At 43.6% G+C, this 19,295-nt stretch overlaps 1 protein-coding gene across 1 annotated transcript in view; it reads left to right on the top strand.

The window, feature by feature from the left end:
* The window catches only part of STARD9 (StAR related lipid transfer domain containing 9), a 143,639-nt gene that overhangs the window by 55,013 nt on the left and 69,331 nt on the right, over nt 1-19,295 (top strand). Inside the window, exons 4-7 of the mRNA XM_066608347.1 lie at nt 2,860-2,976; nt 3,867-3,899; nt 5,299-5,360; nt 12,636-12,748. Coding sequence (XP_066464444.1) covers nt 2,860-2,976; nt 3,867-3,899; nt 5,299-5,360; nt 12,636-12,748 — 325 coding nt within the window. The remainder of the gene's footprint in view (nt 1-2,859; nt 2,977-3,866; nt 3,900-5,298; nt 5,361-12,635; nt 12,749-19,295) is intronic.

The following is a 19,295-nucleotide window of genomic DNA, read 5'->3' as shown; positions in this document are numbered from 1 at the left end:
GAAAATCACTATGCGTGTAGTCACTGACATAACTATAGAGGATGTACCCTGGTCTGGGAGCCTTAGGGGGCCCATAAGGCCTCTCTTCTCCATATAGGGAGCCCAGTACTATGAATAGAGCATCATATTTGGGGGCCCTGTTACAGGTTTTGCATTGGGGCCCAGGATCTTTAAGTTACGCCTCTGCGTGTAGTCCTGTGGCAGAGGCTCAAGTCCGATGTAACCCATTACCTAAACTTGGTGCATAAAACCGCACCATCCAACACAGTTTGGGGAACAATCTAAAGCAATAACTTTATCCATGCTAGTAATGAGAAATGGCGCACTCTGTGTTTTTCAGACTTCTGCTGTATAAATTCTATGGCTTTATGCAAAAGAACATAGCCACACATAGACTGTCCTTGTGTCTTACTCAATTGGTCACTCATGATGCCATGCTGACACTGCGCAAGCCCGTTGCCGATGTAGTCATGGGCCAGTAATTGCTGTTTTTGCTCACTCCACATCCATGGACACACGTGTTGGTTTTTAAGTAAGGGACCTCATTTTACATAAGTAGCTCTTAGGTGGACCATTTTTTAAAAATATATCTGAAAATCTGTTTTATGTACTGTGCAGTTTTTTGCATGAAAAATACATCCAGAGATGCAATAAATTGAAAATACCACGTTAAAAGCTTTGAAATGTAAATGTATAAAGTCAGGCTGACCTGCACGAAAGTCTCAGATAAGTTTTGTTTCCTTTTGTGTAGTGACGTTTTTAGAATCCAGGACTGAACTAAATAAATATGACCTATGTATACAGATAGAAAGATCAACCACCCACCCTTTTATTTCACAGCTTGACAAGACATTGGGCAGGCTGTGTCTTATTCCCTGTTGATCAGGGTGTAGTTGATTTTCATTGGAATCAATCCTAGTCATACTTGTGTTGCAAAGATCTTGTTATACTTTGCTATTCTACTAGTAACGTGCAAGGCTGGGTTTACTCACTGTGGTAACGGCATGCATCCAAAACCGTGCCCACCCACTGTGGCCAGTGGCAGCATGACTTTTTCGGTAGAAGGCTATATTACTGACAATCTTGCAGCCATTGACCACCACGGTTACTGCAGTGGGGGAACCCAACCATAAAGGGGATGTCTCATTAATACATTTCCTTCTATTAAAGGGGTTTACCTCATGACTCACTTTTATCAACTATCCACCTATCCATAGGTGATAAAATTCATATCGGGGGAGGGGGGGGGGGGCTCACCCCTCACTGATTCCGAGAACAAGGGTCCGATGTCCCCCTATTTTTATCACTCTAGGATCTATGCACTGACCCACAGTAACGTCAGAATGAAATTTATAAGAGCTGATGAAGATGGCCAAGCACTTGTGTTCGGCTACATCTATCAACTCCATCGAAATGAAGAGCGTGTTAACGCGCATGTGCGGTTACCGACTACACCATGGATCGCTACAGCGATCCTGCAGTGATTAGGATAGGAGAGGGGTAAATGGAACCCTCGTTCTCGTGATTGCTTGGAATCTTGGCAGTAAGACCCCCACTGATTAGACTTAGGAGTTGTCTCACGACTGACCTAAAAATCGCCACAGTTGTTGCTTATGGAACAGCTGGCAATCATCTGTCTCCAAAGAAGGTCCAGTCACTTCCGAGCAATTGTAGTGTTACATGTCGCCCATTCAAATGAGCTTGAGCGTTGTGGACCATAGACGGAAAAATTTGGCTTTGTTATAACAAGTGTTTCCTTTTCCATCATGACAAGCATTATGATTTAAAATAAAGTGTTTCACGCCATGTGATATGTTGTGCAAGTATTTGTATTATGTCACATGGAGTTTTCCTGTACAACAATAAACTAAAGTCTGCATCTGATACTAACCACTGAGTATTTTGTTGATGCATGAACAGTAAGTGTTTTATACCAATGGGGCAGAGAGTACCATAGATGTCATAATTATCCTAAAATGAGTTGGATCTTTAATTATAAGAGCTACATCTGTGGCGGTTCATATGGAGTTGGCCAGTAATAACCACTGCCTGATGCCATCTCTTTTGCAGTAACATCAGGTCTATGGCCGTCTGCAGACGTCCGGTGTCTGATCCTGCTGCAAGAATTCTCGCAGCGAGATACAGACCCGTGCCCCTGCACAGCCCTGCGGCTCACCCACTCTGTGTCTCCTCTTCTCTATGATGCGCCGGCTGCCTCCCAGCCAGTGCATGCACAGAGCGCAGCCGGCCCATCACCAGTGACATTTCTGTGCCGGCCTCTGCGAGACCCGCACAGAAATAGAACATGCCACCATTTGTTTTCCGCGTGTGTTTTTACGTGGACTATTCGTGGCTGTGTGCATGGGATTGCATTATCTAATGCAATCCTATGCAAGCGGGCACGGGTGGAAATTCCGTGGGAAATCTCGCCGCGGAATTTCCGCCCATGTGCAGAAGCCCTATAACTAGACCTAGATTGGTGAAGGAAATCCACCAGTCAAAATCATAGTTGGTCTTTGATGTTCTTTACTTTAATTATTGCAATAAAGTAGCAGAATGCTGCTGAGTGCATACGTATATAGAAAATATATCACATGATTGCCTTCAGCCATTCAGCAGCTTTGAAATGAATGAGATGACATAGTGCCAATAGATTCTAAAATAATATGATTTGTGAATATTGTATTTATAGTCAAAACTACAGAAATCTTTCTTGTTTTTAACTAAAAAATGTGATCCGGTAAACTTGGTGCTCGGTGGTTTTGCATAACAAGTTCTGGGAAAACCTAAAAGATGGCCGTATATCTGACTGGGTATATGGACTAGTATTAAACGGTTGTATTTTCTTGCACTTTTCAGATATTCCAAGACATTGGCACCACGGTTCTTGCAGAAGCCATTAAGGGCTACAATGTGTGTCTGTTTGCCTATGGACAGACTGGCTCAGGGAAGACCCATACGATGATTGGTACTCCGGTAAGTGATAAGACAGATATTCATAGGCCGTTTGTATGTTTGAGAGTAATGAAAATAATAGCAAAATATCACTGACAATCAGCAAAAGTTTTAGTGAATAAATATGAGGATGCATGAAGCCTCATTACAGCAGTATTACATCTGAAGCATCGAGTTCTCTAGTGAAGATTGCGCTGCAAGATACCCTAATCTTTACCCCTGAGGCTCAAGCACATGGCAACTCGGTGTGCAAGGACCGTGTAAGACAGTACAGGGAGCCGAGCCTGTACAAGTTTTCATCACGGCTCCCACAGAAATATATATATATATAATAGACAATTTAGAAACCTACACAGGAGGAGATGACAACTGAATGGGCAGGAACAGGATGTGGCAATTAAATTGCGAAGCTATCGTGTAACGTGCGATGGTGTGCAGGTGACCGAGTGTGGTATTATGCGCTAAAACTAATTTAGGATGATTTTTGTGGGATTCCAGTGTTTCTTTTGATATGCATTTTATATTGCTATAGACCACTTCTGTTAACTCTTTCCAATCTACTGTCTGATGACATTAAGATTTAAGGCTGTACAGCTCCAATGTTGAAAGACATGCATCAGGGTTCTCTTACTGTATATTGCCAGCCTCTCATGCAGTACTGGGTTTAGCCAGCAGATAGCGCTGTTGTATAATGGCAGAAAAAGAGTAAGCCCCTTAGGAAAACCAGGATACAAATTGGATTGGAAAGTGTTAATACTGAGTTACGCCACTTTGACTAATCATTTTGCCACAGATGTAGATCCTGTAGGTATGTATATAAAAGATGCTAATCTGATTCAACAGTTTTGTCTGTTTTTTAAATTTCAAGATTACATTTTTCTCATGTTTCCTATTATTTTTTTTCTAAATAGGCATCCATGGGATTAACGCCCCGCATTTGTGAAGTAAGTACATTTTTAAAAATGGGTAGAGCATATATAGTAAATACAGGCATATGCATTTAGTACATATAGTTAGAAAAACATAATTTAGCACATGCATACTGCACACCCAGTAAAGAACATCTGGATAAATTCATCCGAAACATAAGGAAAACTTGTTCATACAGATGTGAACCGTCAACATTAATATAGCTGTCATCCTTTCAGTTTACCTATTAAACCTTTAGATTTTTGCTTATTTCTTACTCTAAGGACCCCCATTAGAGTTTAGTCATCCAAACCCGTCTGTAACTACGGAGGGGCAAGTGACTCTCTAGTGATTATGGGGGCGGCTCAACTTTCTCGCAGCTGATGATGTTATGGGAAAGGAGAATCGGGGACACTGAATTTCAGCACTTGATCCTTTTTGTTCCCTGGAGATAAGCCAAGCCAGAGCTGTCTGTCTGTTGGTTATCTTCCTAAACACACAAACACTTGACCAAGTTAATGGTTGGTGTGTATGAAGGAGCAGAGAGAAAGAGCTGTTGGACAAACAATCATTCATCCAACAGTCCTTAAAGGTTTATTGGGGCCTTAAAGTGACCCTTCGGGCCTCTACAAGGATGGTCAAACCACTTTTCTTACTACCTGATGTTCACTGTGCATTAGCATGCATCAACAGTATACATTACCATGCAGTGTGAACAGCACTGGCCAGTTAGAGCAGTATGTAGCATCTTAAAGGGGTTGTCCCGCGGCAGCAAGTGGGTCTATACACTTCTGTATGGCCATATTAATGCACTTTGTAATGTACATTGTGCATTAATTATGAGCCATACAGAAGTTATAAAAAGTTTTATACTTACCTGCTCCGTTGCTAGCGTCCTCGTCTCCATGGTGCCGACTAATTTTCGCCCTCCGATGGCCAAATTAGCCGCGCTTGCGCAGTCCAGGTCTTCTCCTGTTCTCTATGGGGCTCCGTGTAGCTCCGTGTAGCTCCGCCCCGTCACGTGCCGATTCCAGCCAATCAGGAGGCTGGAATCGGCAGTGGACCGCACAGAAGAGCTGCGGTCCACGGAGGCAGAGGATCCCGGCGGCCATCTTCACAGGTAAGTATAGAAGTCACCGGAGCGCGGGGATTAAGGTAAGCGCTCCGGCGAGCTTTCTGTACGTCCCTGCATCGGGGTTGTCTCGCGCCGAACGGGGGGGGGGGGTTGAAAAAAAAAAACCCCGTTTCGGCGCGGGACAACCCCTTTAAGGCCCATTTACACAGCCCGATTATCATTCAGAGTTGTTCAAATCACCGCGCATCGAATAGTCCGAGAAGTACTTCGGCCATCTTTTTGTTCAGGTCCGGAGGGCTGCTTTTAAATATATTGACCTAATCAAAGTTTGTGATTTTGTATTATTCTACTGTTTGCAGGGTCTATTTAATTGTAATGACGGTTCTCCTGGCACTCCATCCTCAAGCCGGATTGAAGTGAGGTGAGTTCAGCTCAATAAACAAAATATATCAAAGTTTCTGGTGTTTTCTTGCTTTGGCCATATATTAGGTCGCTCACTGAATGATACTCTGACAGAAAAAAATTGTGTGCCTCCATATGAAATCAGAGATATAGTGTGGCATCATTGGGTGCCGTGTTATGGTCCCATACAACAAGGAGGCTGTACCAGGCTGTAATGTGGCTGTGTACATGCGAGCTAAAGGGATGTATAGTATATCAGTAAAAATCATAAAGCATGCAAGAATTGTTGTGGCCTTTTAAGTGCTACTTACAAGGACTAATTTAACCATTTCAGAACCACTTACTGTAAATACTTGAAATATACTTCCACATTCTGCCTTTGTGCAGAACCAACATACAGTATATGTATGCCTATTCTTTTGCTGGCGACTGAGTCACATACAACAGTGTCAATACTCTTGATTGTGATGTCCTGATGATATCATTGAGACCTGATTGTATAAGGTACCAATCACATGATCCCCACAACAAATCATGGCATTCACTGGGAAAGTTATTGTAACAAGCAATTTTCCAAAAGACTCTGCTATATAAAATCCTCTCAGGCCCTGTTAGAGTAAAGGCCAATTTACACGCAAAGACAATCTTTCAAACGATTGGAAGATTGACCCCTTTTAGCGATTGTTTTGCATAAAGTGTTAATGGATACTAATGTTCATTAACACATTTTTGATCAGCTTCATTTGCATGTAAAAGTGCCTCCTGGAGCTGTTTGCAGAGCACAGCATGTGGTCTGAGCTCTGCACACAGCTCCTTTGTTCTCGCTTGGGCTGTCCGCAGAATACAATGTAATTTCTGACTCCCATGCAGAACAGTGTGTGCAGTCCCTGTTATCTCTTTCCGGCTGAATGATGGATTTTACACTCACCTTAAGATCATCGTTCAGCCTAAAAGTGAACAATGGCAGCATGTACACGCAACGATTATCGCTCATATGCCATCATTTGAATGACTATTGAGCGATAATCGTTGCGTGTAAATGAGCATTAAGATTGCAGGAAAGAGAAGCTGGTAAACAGAACGGACATACATTTTGGCCGAAGTAAACTAATTGCAGATTAGTTATTTAAATTAACCCCTTAACGACCAGCCCATAGTGTTTTTACATCCTCCCGAAGTGGGCTTTATTCTCTGAGGACGTAAAAACATGTGTCCTGCAGAGAATAATGCCCCTCGGGCTGTGGACGTGACAGCTCCATGCTGTCGGTGTCCGCAGGTAGCTGACAGCATGGAGCTGTCATCCCGGGCTGTTCGGATCCATGAGGGGAGGTGAAAATACTCACCTCAGGTCCGCCGATGTCCTCCGGCCGGTGTCGGGACCCCCCGCTGGCTTCTGCAATGTGCCGATGTGGCGCGCATGCGCAGAAGCCGGCGAGCCCGGTATTTTCAAAATCTCCCTGCACCCGGCTGTCACAGATAGCCGAGTGCAGGGAGATATGACTGGGGACTGCTGTATGCAGTCATGTTTCCAGTCATATGATCACCGGTATCCATCAGATAACGGTGATCATATAAAGTTAAAAAGTAAAAAAAAAAAAAAGTTAAAAGTTTAAAAAGTTAAAGTTTCATCTCCCCTTACGGATCATATCCATAAGGGGGGGATGAAATTACGTACCCAAGGTCCCGGATTTGTTCCCTGGGGGGAAGTTGATCCGTGGACCTTACCCCAGCTTCGGCGCATGCGCCCGTCAGCATAATGGCAGACGTATGCGCAAAAGTGAAAGATTGCCCAAGAAATGTAAAATCTCCCTGCTGCTGGCTACCAAAGGTAGCCAAGAGCCTGGAGATGTCACGGGGAGCCGCAGTATGCGGTTACTGGTCACGTGATCGCCGTTATCCAATGCATAATGGCGATCACGTAAAAGTTCTTTAAAAAGTGGCAGTTTCATCTCCCCTCACCGATGCGATCGGTGGGGGAAGATGAAACATCTTCTCGGAGGCTTCCGCATTTGAATCCAGATGCGATTATCCTTCATGGACCCTTCCATCTGCTGCGCATGCGCCCGCCGGCAAAATGCCGGACACATTCGCAGGAGCCGGGGAGCCCAGGAAATTTTAAATCTTCTTGCTCCCAGCGACCAACGGTCGCTGAGTGCTTGGAGCAGTGACCGGAGACCTCGTTGAGCGGTCCCCGGTCACGTGATAAAGTAGCGATCTAAGATTAGGCCGGTCACACATGACCGGAGAAGAATTACGGGTTTTGCATGCGCTTGATCAGCGGTAATCCACGGATCAATCGCATGCATTGGATTACACAATTCCACCCAATTAGCGGGTCGGAATTACGGAATCCACTCGCAGAAACAGAACACGGCATGCTATATTTTACCGCGGATATCCGCGACCTAGAGCCCATTGTGCTCTATGACCGCGGATATACCCGCAGCCCATATACAAACACACAACCGCCTGTGTGAGTACGCAGTTATGCGCAGTACATTACGCGGCTGTACGCAGGGTCACAGCCGGGCTCACAGCTGGAATCCGCTGCGGGCCTCCGCAAGCAGATTCCACATACGGCTGCGTGAGCCCGGCGTTATTCAGACCGCTACCTGTAATCCGTAATTTACAAGAAGCCCCGGGAACGCTCGCCTTCCTGCAGTTCCAGGAGCAGCTTGTTGAGCGCCTTCTCTGTGAGACCACCACACCGCAGCAAAATTACAAAGCCTCACAGAGGGACACTTTTTACACCCCATACCTGCCGCTGAGGTTACGAAATACCCCCCAAAATACATGAGAGGAGGGGGGGGGGGATACCCGGTTTTCTAGCCCCATGTGCATGGCCCAAGCAGCCTCCGTAATTACCCCTGTCTTCGGACATAAAACGCAGTTTATATTATTACCTTTATCTAATATTTAGGGAATGCCAAAAAAATGGCGGGGGGGGGGGGGGGGTGGATTATTTTTAGGAAGTCAATTTTTTTTCTGTATAAGTGGGCAATGGGGCCTGGAATTTATTCAGTTCTGCCCAGAAATCCAGCGGGCATTCCCTCTATTATAGGCCTAGCCATGTGTCCTGTAAGTAGATTAGGGCCACAATGGGTATGTTTCTGAACACGGGACAAACGGGGGGATCCATTTTGGGGTGACCGTCTTCATTCCTATGTACACTGTAAAAAAAAAAACAGTTTTTCAATTGACAAAATTGCCAAACAAATGAAAATCGTAATTTTTTCCTTTTGCTTTGCTTAGATTCATTCAAATACTTTGGGGTCAAAATACGCAGTACACCCCTAGATGAATTTGTTAAGGGGTCTAGTTTTCAAAATGGGGTCATTTGTGGGGGTTCTCTATCGTCTTGGCCGCTCAATGGCTCTACAAGTGGGCAATGGGGACTGGAATTTATTCCGTTGTACCCTAAAATCCAATGGGTGCTCCTTCCATTATAGGCCTAGCTATGTTTCCTTTAAGTAGATTAGGGCCACAATGGGTATGTTTCTGAACACGGGACAAACGGGGGTATCCATTTTGGGGTGAACGTCTTCATTCCTATGTACACTGTCCAAAAAAACCTGTTTTTAAATTGACACAATTGCCAAAAAAATGAAAATCATAATTTTTTCCTTCTGCTTGGCTTAGATTCATTCAAAAACTGTGAAGTCAAAAAAGTCATCATACCCCTAGATAAATTCGTTAGGGGGTCTACTTTTCAAAATGGGGTCACTTGTGGGGGTTCTCCATCGTTTTGGTCACTCAATGGCTCTACAAGTGGGCAATGGGGACTAAATCTCCTTCAAGCAAAATTTCTGTTCCGAAAGCCAAGCCACCGGTTGCTCCTTTCATTTTGGGCCCCATTGTGCATCCAGACATACGATTAGGGCCACAATGGGTATGTTTCTGAGCACGGGAGAAACAGGGGTATCCATTTTGGGGTGCAAGTCTTCATTCATATATGTGCTGTACAAAAAAACTGCTTTTAAAATGACAGAATTACCAATAAAATGAAAATCGTAATTTTTTTCCTTCGGCTTGGCTTAGATTCATTCAAAAACTGTGAAGTCAAAAAAGTCATCGTACCCCTAGATAAATTCGTTAAGGGGTCTACTTTTCAAAATTGTGTCACTTGTGGGCGTTCTCCATCGTTTTAGTCACTCAATGGCTCTACAAGTGTGCAATAGGGCCTAAATCTCCTTCAAGCAAAATTTCAGTTCCGAAAGCCACCGGTTGCTCCTTTCATTTTGGGCCCCATTGTGCATCCAGACGTAAGATTAGGGCCACAATGGGTATGTTTCTGAGCACGGGACAAACAGGGGTATCCATTCTGGGGTGCAAATCCTAATTTTCATGTGTACTATAGAAAAAAGTCCTGTCTTTAAAATGACATATTTGCAAAAATATGAAATTTTTGTTTTTCTCTTCTAAATTGCATTGACTCCTGAAAAAAAACTGTGGGGTTAAAACACTCATGACACCCCTCAGTGAATACGTTAAGGGGTGTAGTTTTTAAAATGGGGTCACTTGTGGGGGTATCTATCATTTTGACTCCTATGAGCCTTTCCAATCTTGGCCTGGTGTAGGAAAACAAAGTGTTCCTCAAAATGCTGAAAAGTAATGTTACATTTGTACGTCTCCTAAATGGTTAAAAAAAAAACAAAAGTTTTTCCAATGTGCGCCCAAAATAAAGTAAGCGGATGGAAATATAAATCTTAGCAAAAATTTTTATATTATGTTTTCCCATATTTGAGATATTGCAGTTGGAAATGTGAAAAAATGACGATTTTTTTCAAAATTTTCCCAATTTTGGCGCTTTTAATAAATAAACACAAACTCTATCAGTCTTTTTTTTCCACCTAAATGAAGTACAACATGTGGCGAAAAAACAATGTCAGAATCGCTTGGATATGCAAAACCTTTCTGGTGTTTTTCCATGCTAAAGTGACACATGTCAGATTTGCAAAATTTGGCCTGGTCATTAAGGCGCAAACAGGCTTGGTCACTAAGGGGTTAAGAAGCTAATGGCTCAGTCCTTACCATTTTACATGCTCCGTCTGATGTCACTGCTCACTTCTTGCGCACAGTGCTGTCATGGTAAACCAATCCTGTACCTAGATGGCAAATGTAACTTTCTTGACTCAGAAAACTCCTGAAGAGAGTGCTCGTCTGATACTAGCATGGATGTTTTGCTCTCTATAAATTAGACAGTTTACACACTTTTGGAATCACTATGCGCAGGAGAATTAGGGGATTCAATTTATAGATAGATGGTGTAGTGAAAAGAATTTAAAAAAATGAAGAAATATATTTTTCTGTTTCTAACCATTTTCTATACATAAGACTTGCAAACTAAAAAGATGTTCCCCTCAAATTTGGAAAATTAGGAAGTTTTATGTGACCCATGAAGTAAAAAAAAAATTTGGGCAGACTAAGAAATAAAATAAAACTCCGCTTTTAAAATGCAGCATTCCAAAATGTGAAATTTTGCTCTGGGCAAAATGGTACAAATGACCCCTGATCATGAAAGGGTTAATATATTTTCACATCAGTATAAATCCTAAATCCATGTATGCCTGGATTCATTCCTCAATTCATAGGTACAAAATTACTGATGCATATAGAACAGTGTAGTCTGTAAGAAACCAAGAGGCTGTACAAGCCAGTAGTTCAGTCTTCTGTTGATTTGATATTGTAAATGGCGATGCTAAGCTTTTTGCTTACTGCTTACACAGGCGATCCGGATTACGCATGCGGGAGCCTGCAGCGGAATACGACTCTGGCCCTGGCCAGCGACGCCGCATAACTGCCTTTTTTTTTATTTTTTATTTTTTTAACTGTCGATGCTCACTGTCAGTCATACGCAGTAGAGATTTCAAAAAGTATATACCGGTATTTGTATTTCCCGCGTAGTCGCTAGGCAATGATGTGTGTATCCCGCAGCCCATCTGCAATGTCAATGCGGATGGGCCACGGGTCGGACAGCTTTCATTGACTTCAATGGAAGCCGTCTGTGCGGAGTCCGCACTAAAATAGAACATGCTGCGATTTTAAATCCACTCACAGAAATCGCTCTCTGCTTATCTGAGTAGATATGCGAATGTTCTATTTTTTCAGTGTGTACGGAACACCGCAGATTGTCTGCATGGGTGATGATCGTGGATTCTGCAATTGAAATCCACTCGTGTGAGATCGGCCTAAATGATCTGGTCCTCATACCCAATTTTCTAAGGGGTGGTCTCGCGAAACAAAGTGGGGGTATACACTTCTGTATGGCCATATTAATGCACTTTGTAATATACATCGTGCATTAAATATGAGCCATACAGAAGTTATTCACTTACCTGTTCCGTTGCTAGCGTCCTCGTCTCCATGGTTCCGTCTAAATTCGCCGGCAGCTTGCTTTTTTAGACGCGCTTGCGCAGTCCGGTCTTCTCCATTCAGCACGAGCCGCTTCAGTGTGCTCCCCGCTACAGCTCTTCTGCGCATGCGCAGATGAGCTGTCACTGCTCGGGAGCGCGCTGGAGCGGCCATTCTGTACCTTCCTCTGTTAGAGGAAGGTGCAGAGCTGCCGAGCTGCCGGAGAAGCCGCCCAGCTGTCCTGCCGTCCAGCTGTCCAGGTAAGTGATGGGCCGGGGGGGGCTGTCGCTGCGCCGGGGGGGGCTGCCGCTGCGATGGGGGGGCTGTCGCTAGGCCGGGGGGGGGCTGTCGCTAGGCCGGGGGGGGCTGCCGCTGCGATGGGGGGGCTGTCGCTAGGCCGGGGGGGGCTGCCGCTAGGCCGGGGGTGATGTTCACTGACAGGTGAAGGCCCCGGAGCCCAGCGCTGGGCTCCGGGGCCTTCACCTGGGCTGAGGGTCTAGCGCTGGGGAGCCGGGAGCGTAGCGCTGGGGAGCCGGGGGCTAGCGCCGGTTACCTGCTGCCTGGCGGTGCGGGGCGTCTGGTCGGCGGCTGCGAGGCGTCTGGTCGGCGGCTGCGGGGCGTCCGGTTGCCATGGAGACACAGCTGGCAGCGTCTCGGGAGCGCGCACGTCGGGCTGCAGCGAGCGACGGGGAAAGAGCCGGCGGCCATCTTGGGGAAACTTTTATAAGTTACTGAAACGCTGGAACGGTAAGTACGAACCAGCTAGAAAAGTAATTTACAGGGGTAATTAGTAATGTATGTTTAATTAGGGGGACTGGGCAAAAAAAAAAATCACTGCTTCCTCGAGACATCTCCTTTAAATTGTGTTGAAGACCATGGAGGTATTTACATTATACATCATATGATGTGTACAATGTAGTAACTTAAAATATTTTTGCTTAAGTTTTCTAGAAATCTATAATGAGCGTGTGCGGGATTTGCTGCACCAATCTGAGCAGAAGAAACCCTATACACTGCGGGTCCGGGAACACCCAGAGAAGGGGCCATATGTGCAAGGTATGATATAAAGGCAACATAATGCAAAAACATTGTGTATTACACTATGCAATAATTTTCACTGTTCCATGGCTAAGGAATTTGTATCACCTGCAGTGGTGTAAAATGATTTGCTGGGTAAATGGCTTATGCGTGATTTACATATACCTTCAATGGGTATTCCAATTTTAGACATATATGGCATATATAATAGCTTTGCTGTTTGTTTACTCCCATGGAAATAAAGGGAGAGAATCGCATGGCCACCTCTTCATTTATTCCATGTATGGATGTGGTGGCTGCCTCACTAAGCAGGTTGTGGACCCCTGATCCGAAGGTAGATATCCCATGGATATGCCATAAATATCTAAGATTGGAATGCCCCTTTAATAGTGCATATAAAAAGGGGTTATGCACTTTTATCGGTCACTCAAGGGTATTGAAGTCCCCACTAATTGCTAGATTAAAGGTGTCAGAGTATCCTTTTGTCTCCCATCAATCTCTCTCAACTTCATTCAGAAGATGTTGCCTTCCGACAGACTATAATTGAGTGACCAGCAATGTCTTGGCACCCAATCCCCACTGATGCTATTTTTTTCATACATGAGAAGTTTTTTGTATTTTTTTTTTTGAGGTTCACGTTTGAAACATTAGTTTTTCTCTTTACTCTAGTTATATCTGCTGCAATGCCTTTGTCTCTTGTTTGAGTTTTGTATAGATCAGCTTATTGTATAGAGCTGCATACTTAAAGCAGATCTATGTAAGCTACCGTATATACCGGCGTATAAGGCGACGGGGCGTATAAGACGACCCCCCAACTGTCACCTTATACGCCGGTATTCAGTGGAGAAAAAAAAAAAAATTTATTACTCACCTCCCACGGCGTTCTGTCGCGCTCCGGCAGGATGTCGCTCGGTCCGGCAGGCTGTCGCCCGCTCCTCGTCCCCGCCGTAGCATAGCTTTCTGAATGTGGGGCTTGAAATCCCCGCTTCCAGAAAGCTAATACACACGCCGGCAGCCATGACATCATTGAATGGCTGTGATTGGCTAAAGCACACGTGGCTTCAGCCAATCACACTATTCAATGACATCATTGAATGGGTGTGATTGCTAACACGTGCGCCTTCAGCCAATCACAGCCATTCAATGATGTCATTGAATAGTGTGATTGGCTGAAGCCACGTGTGCTTTAGCCAATCACAGCCATTCAATGCTGTCATGGCTGCCGGCGTGTGTATTAGCTTTCTGGAAGCGGGGATTTCAAGCCCCGCATTCAGAAAGCTATGCTGCGGCGGGGACGAGGAGCGAGCGACAGCCTGCCGGAGCGAGCGACATCCTGCCGGAGCGCGACAGAACGCCGTGGGAGGTGAGTAATAAAATTTTTTTTTTTCACACTTTTTTTTTTTTGTATTACCGGCGCATAAGACGACCCCCGACTGCAGAGCAGATTTTTCGGGGTTCAAAAGTCGTCTTATACGCCGGTATATACGGTATTTACAAAGTGGTTATTTGTCATTATTCTGTTGTTATGTAGATGCAAAAAGTAAATGAATTGTTTAAATAATTAATGAGGACAGAATTAGTCCGCCCTGCACCCCTAGAGGAATGCTGTGCGCACTATTGACCAACATCTGGTTGTACCTGATCCCGTACACTGCAACATTACTGTATAGAAAAGTGTTAGTAAATCAGTGTGTTAAAGGCTATTTTTCATCCTATTCTTCCAACATGAACTGAAATTGGTGCTTGTTCACCTTTTCATAACTTCGTTTACCCCTGAAAACCGGCATAATTTCATTGCATAAAATGTGATATTTTTACTGCTGGATTTAATATGACGCTATAATGTGTTTGTTTTTAACATGTGATATTACACATTCAGCACATGACAGTGCGATAAGTGATCGGATGAATAGAAGCGTTTGTGCAGATCATCTGCTTCAGGCAGTCGGCTAATACTTACAATTAGAATCATGTGGGTTTCCCATCAGCTTTATAGATGTCTTATGCACTGACATGCTAAAAGTCATAGGATAGCAGTATGTAAATTGATTATGAAGTGACATTACCTTAGGCGACTGCTTGGGAACACCTAACACTTGTAGAAATTGGGAAGTGTTATCTTGCACGTGAGCTTGAATGCGGACCAGTGTGTTCATGGCAAGTTAACCGGAATTATCAGAGTTCAAACAAGATAGTCGGTGCCAGACAGATGGGATATGCCATTTCCGAAGATGGGCATTTAACATTTCTCAATCCACAGTGTCACATGTGTACCAGGGATATGTCAATGAAGGCATTACCACCCATGAGTGCTAGCTATGGGATGTGGTATGGTGAGTCAAGGTACCAGATGTTTCAGTCTGATGGTAGGACCGTATGTGGCACAGACTCCAATTGTCAACAAGGCATTGTGCAGGCTGGTGGTGGTTCTATACTGGTGTGGGGTGGGTTCTCATGATAGGGTTAGGTCTGCTGGTCTGCCTAAACACGCCATTGACCAATTCCCACTGCATTGCACTGCTAGGTGACCCTTTGCAGCCCTTCATGGAGTTCATGTGCCCTCACAATAATGTAATGATCTAGCATGATAATGCACTGTGCCATTTAGCCCATGTTGTCCAGAATTGGTTTGAGAAGCATTCTGGAGAGTTCCTATGAATTCTGTGGCCTGCATGCCTGCCTGACATCAGCCTAATTGAGCATTTATAGGATGTGGTGAAGAGGTCCATTTGCACCCATGAATCTGCACTAACAAATACCATGGAGCTATGGTTGGTTATTCAGATGGCACAGTTCAACATGCCTCCAAACATCTTATGTCTACTTGTGGAATTCCACTTTGCCAGGCTAGAGGAGGCTCTACACAATATTAATTCCTGTCCCATTACTTTTGGCATGTCATTGTAGGTTATTTTAATAAACCAGAACTACATGGAGGATCATCATTGATGACTGATGAAAACAAAAAAAATGCTGTTTCCTTTAAAACAAACTTTAGATATAGTCCTGATGTTAGTATCAGTAAATGTGATATCAATACGATATTGTACCATAGCCCTTAAATAAAAATGAAAAAAAGTTTACCATGTTAACCAGTGGAGCCAAATCTAACTAGTCTCAGTAAGAGAAACAATATAAACTTGTAGATATGATAATTTTTAATGGCTAACAAAAAGAAATCCTGTTACAACAACCCTGATGTAGAGGCCTATGTAGCCTTGAAAGTTTACGGTAGGCATTAAATGGTGATCTATCTACAAGATGCTTTATTGTTTCTCGCACTGAGAGCGATAAGCCTATAACCCTTAGATGAAGCTGCTAGAAGTATTGAGTACCCTGTTAAACCTATAAAGCACACCTACGTACAAAAACTGAAAAATCAGGTTTGGCTGGGGTTAAAGAACAAAACTAATATTGCGTTTGTCTTGTGCAGGGGGGCCTGTAGAAATAGTCTTTATGTCAGGTACTGCACTGCGACATTGTTTGGGTGCCCAAGACCCCTTTCATAGGCTATACCGGGCCCTAATGTATGTAATAATGACAGAATACATATAATCTTTATTTAGATGAAATCTGTCATATGTGATTACATTGGGCAACATGGTGGCTCAGAAGTTTGCAATGTTGAGCTTGCAGCACTGGGGTCTTTGGATCATATCCCACCATGGACAACATGTGCATGGAGTTCTCCCTGTGTTTGTAAAGTGCTACATAATATGCAACACACTATATAAATAAAGGTGATTATTATATTATTGTACAATTCAGTGCAGCTCTTTTATGTGCTACGGCGTGGATTCCCCGGTCGCACATTGTCAAATGTTTTTTTTTTTCCTGTTGTGGCTGCACTCGCCTCTATGGGAGCAACGGAAAAGCATGAAGCCATGCCGCTCCAAAACCCGGGTTGCTATGGAAAGCGCTGGCCCCCTGTCCATGAGCAGAGAATCATTGCGATTCTCCACTTGCGGCTAGCAATTCGCAGCATGCTGTGATTTGCCGCAGTCAGCCTATCTATCAGATTAGGCTGAAAGCAGAGATCCGTCTGCTGGCATCCGCTCCCGCGGCCGAGATCCGCTGTGGGATACTGCAACGCCCATGGACATGGGGCCTAAATCATTCACTTGTTCATATTCCCTGTATAAGTTAATGAGAAGGACTGAACAATTGGTATTTGAACCGAACGATTTGCGAAAGAGCCAACAATGATTGTTATGCTTGCATCAAAAGGAACGATAGTGAACTAATTAACTTTCCTCTTTCGATCATTGGCCTGTTTACACCGAATGATTCATTCAAATTTGAACCATCCAGCAATGAAAAAATTTATTTATTTATTTTTTTCAACGAAGATCATTCCGTGTAAACGCACGTTAACCAAAGCTCAATGTGACTAAAAATGTGTTAAAATACTTGGCTCATAATTGACAGGTGAAAAGTGGGCCAATCATTATGTAAGGTGGTACTTGTTGGCAGTTAGCCAGATTTTCTCCTTTTAAGCAACTGCCATTCTATGGGGGTAGATTGTGTTGCTGCCCCTTAGCTAGGATCTCTGTCATCACGTATTCTTATTTTTTTTTTCTATCAATTAAAGTGACTTTGTATTTACTTTTTCTCTCTAATAATAAACTTTATTGAATCTTTCACCGTGAGACCGGATTATTTACCAAAGTACTGAGTTTTGAACATCACTCAGTTATTCTAAATAACTTTATATATTGTATGGAATACAAAGGGGATTTAGGTTAGGGTTGCAGTTTTTTGGTTTTTTTTAAATAAGAGCACTTATTGGTCTCATTGTGATTGAATGCTGCCCCCTAGTGGTGAAAGCTGTCTGAAACAACTACAAACTATAGCAGTTGAGTCCTTTTTATAGTATTATTCCATAATAATCTTTTACTTTTGTGACTACTGTGCCATGCTAATCTCCCTCATCTCTAAACTTCTGGAACACTTGGTAAATACTTACCTAATCATCTTTCTCTCTGCTAACTCTATTTTTTGGACTCCTTAGGACTGCTTCACACTGGCAAGGGCGATATTGGGCCATGATTCACAGCCTGATATCACCCTCGCAATCCATGTAAACCCCTGGATACCAGACATTTTCATGTGCTGCGTTTGCTATATTCTCTAGGAACTTGACATGCTCAGTTGATTTGAATGGAATTCAATAATTCTTCTATGTGCCTGCATAAGCTCTGTTGAGTTAGCTGTACTTGCTATATTTTCCTGGGCATGCTCAGTTGATGCGAATAGCATTCAATTATTTTTCAATAATTCAATTTCAAATGTTTCAATAATTCTTCTATGTGATTGCACACACACTATTGAGACAGCCGCGCCTGCTTTGTACTGGACAAAGCCATTGACATGGGATTGGTCAATCTATATAGTACCATTTGCTGTCTATTAAGATTTTCTTACATCATGATTTGTTGCTGTCCTGTCTCTTTCGAGTAGCCAATCCAGACCAGAATGTTCCGCTTCTCTCCTACTTAAGTTATCATTAGCGCGCAGCTCGCTATAGCACTGGTGATTTTTCCCACTGAGGACGCCATAAGACGAAACACGCTGGGGTGGCTATAGGTTAGACTTTTAATAGGGTTCTGGTGGCGCTGACCTACTAATTTCTACATAGTCTTTTGAAGTTGGCCATCCAGGCCAAGTGTGGTATATGCACAGTTACACACACGATACTGATTGATGACTGTTGGTCACTAGAGATGAGCGAGCATGCTTGGTTAAGGAAATTACTTGAGTGAGCATCGGCATTTTCGAGTAACTGCCTACTCGTTCAAAAAGATTCGGGGGGTGAGCGGGGTGGAGCTGGGGGAGAGAGAGATCTTCCCCTCCGTTCCCCGCCGCCCCCTGAATCTTTTTGGACGAGTAGGCAGTTACTCGAAAATGCCGATGCTCACTCAATTTCCTTAACCAAGCATGCTCGTTCAGCTCAATTGGTCACACTATATTGTCACCACCATCTGCCCCTTTATTTTATAATAATTTTTGTTGTTGAACTAGTCTATTTTTGAATAGTAAAGCATTTACACTTTGGAGGATATTACCTGTGGGTATTTTTTGCGGTGGCAATTATAATTAGGCTTGTATAACCCAGAGTATTCCTAGGGCAATCTTACAATCTATTCATGTGAAAACAGCCTCGCATCACTGTGGGAAATCCCTTTATCCCCACAGGGAATCCCCTCACCCCCGCAGCTGCTGAAGGGTTCCCCCCCCCCCCCCGAAGGGCTGAAGGAAATCCCCTGCTGCGGCTGCCGCAGCAGGGGATCGCAGAGTTCTCCTATTACTTTCAATGGGGCCAACACTGCTGCCGACATTGAAAACAATTGGTAATATCGAAAAAAGATAGAACATGCTGCAATTTTTTTTTCCCACACAACATCTCGTGAATGAAAACATCACAGATGGGAATGAAACCATTGAAAATAATTTGTTTCATAATTCTGTGTTTTCACTCACTCTCGCATCACTTGATTTTCTCACCAGTGTGAAGGCATCCTTACAATCAGTTTTTTTGCAATTTCCTGATAAGATCTAATTGCAA

Source organism: Eleutherodactylus coqui, chromosome 6 (genome assembly GCF_035609145.1).
Source record: "Eleutherodactylus coqui strain aEleCoq1 chromosome 6, aEleCoq1.hap1, whole genome shotgun sequence".
In the NCBI taxonomy this organism is placed as follows: domain Eukaryota; kingdom Metazoa; phylum Chordata; class Amphibia; order Anura; family Eleutherodactylidae; genus Eleutherodactylus; species Eleutherodactylus coqui.
The sequence above is the reverse complement of the archived record's forward strand: the minus strand, read 5'-3'. Positions and strand labels throughout refer to the sequence as shown.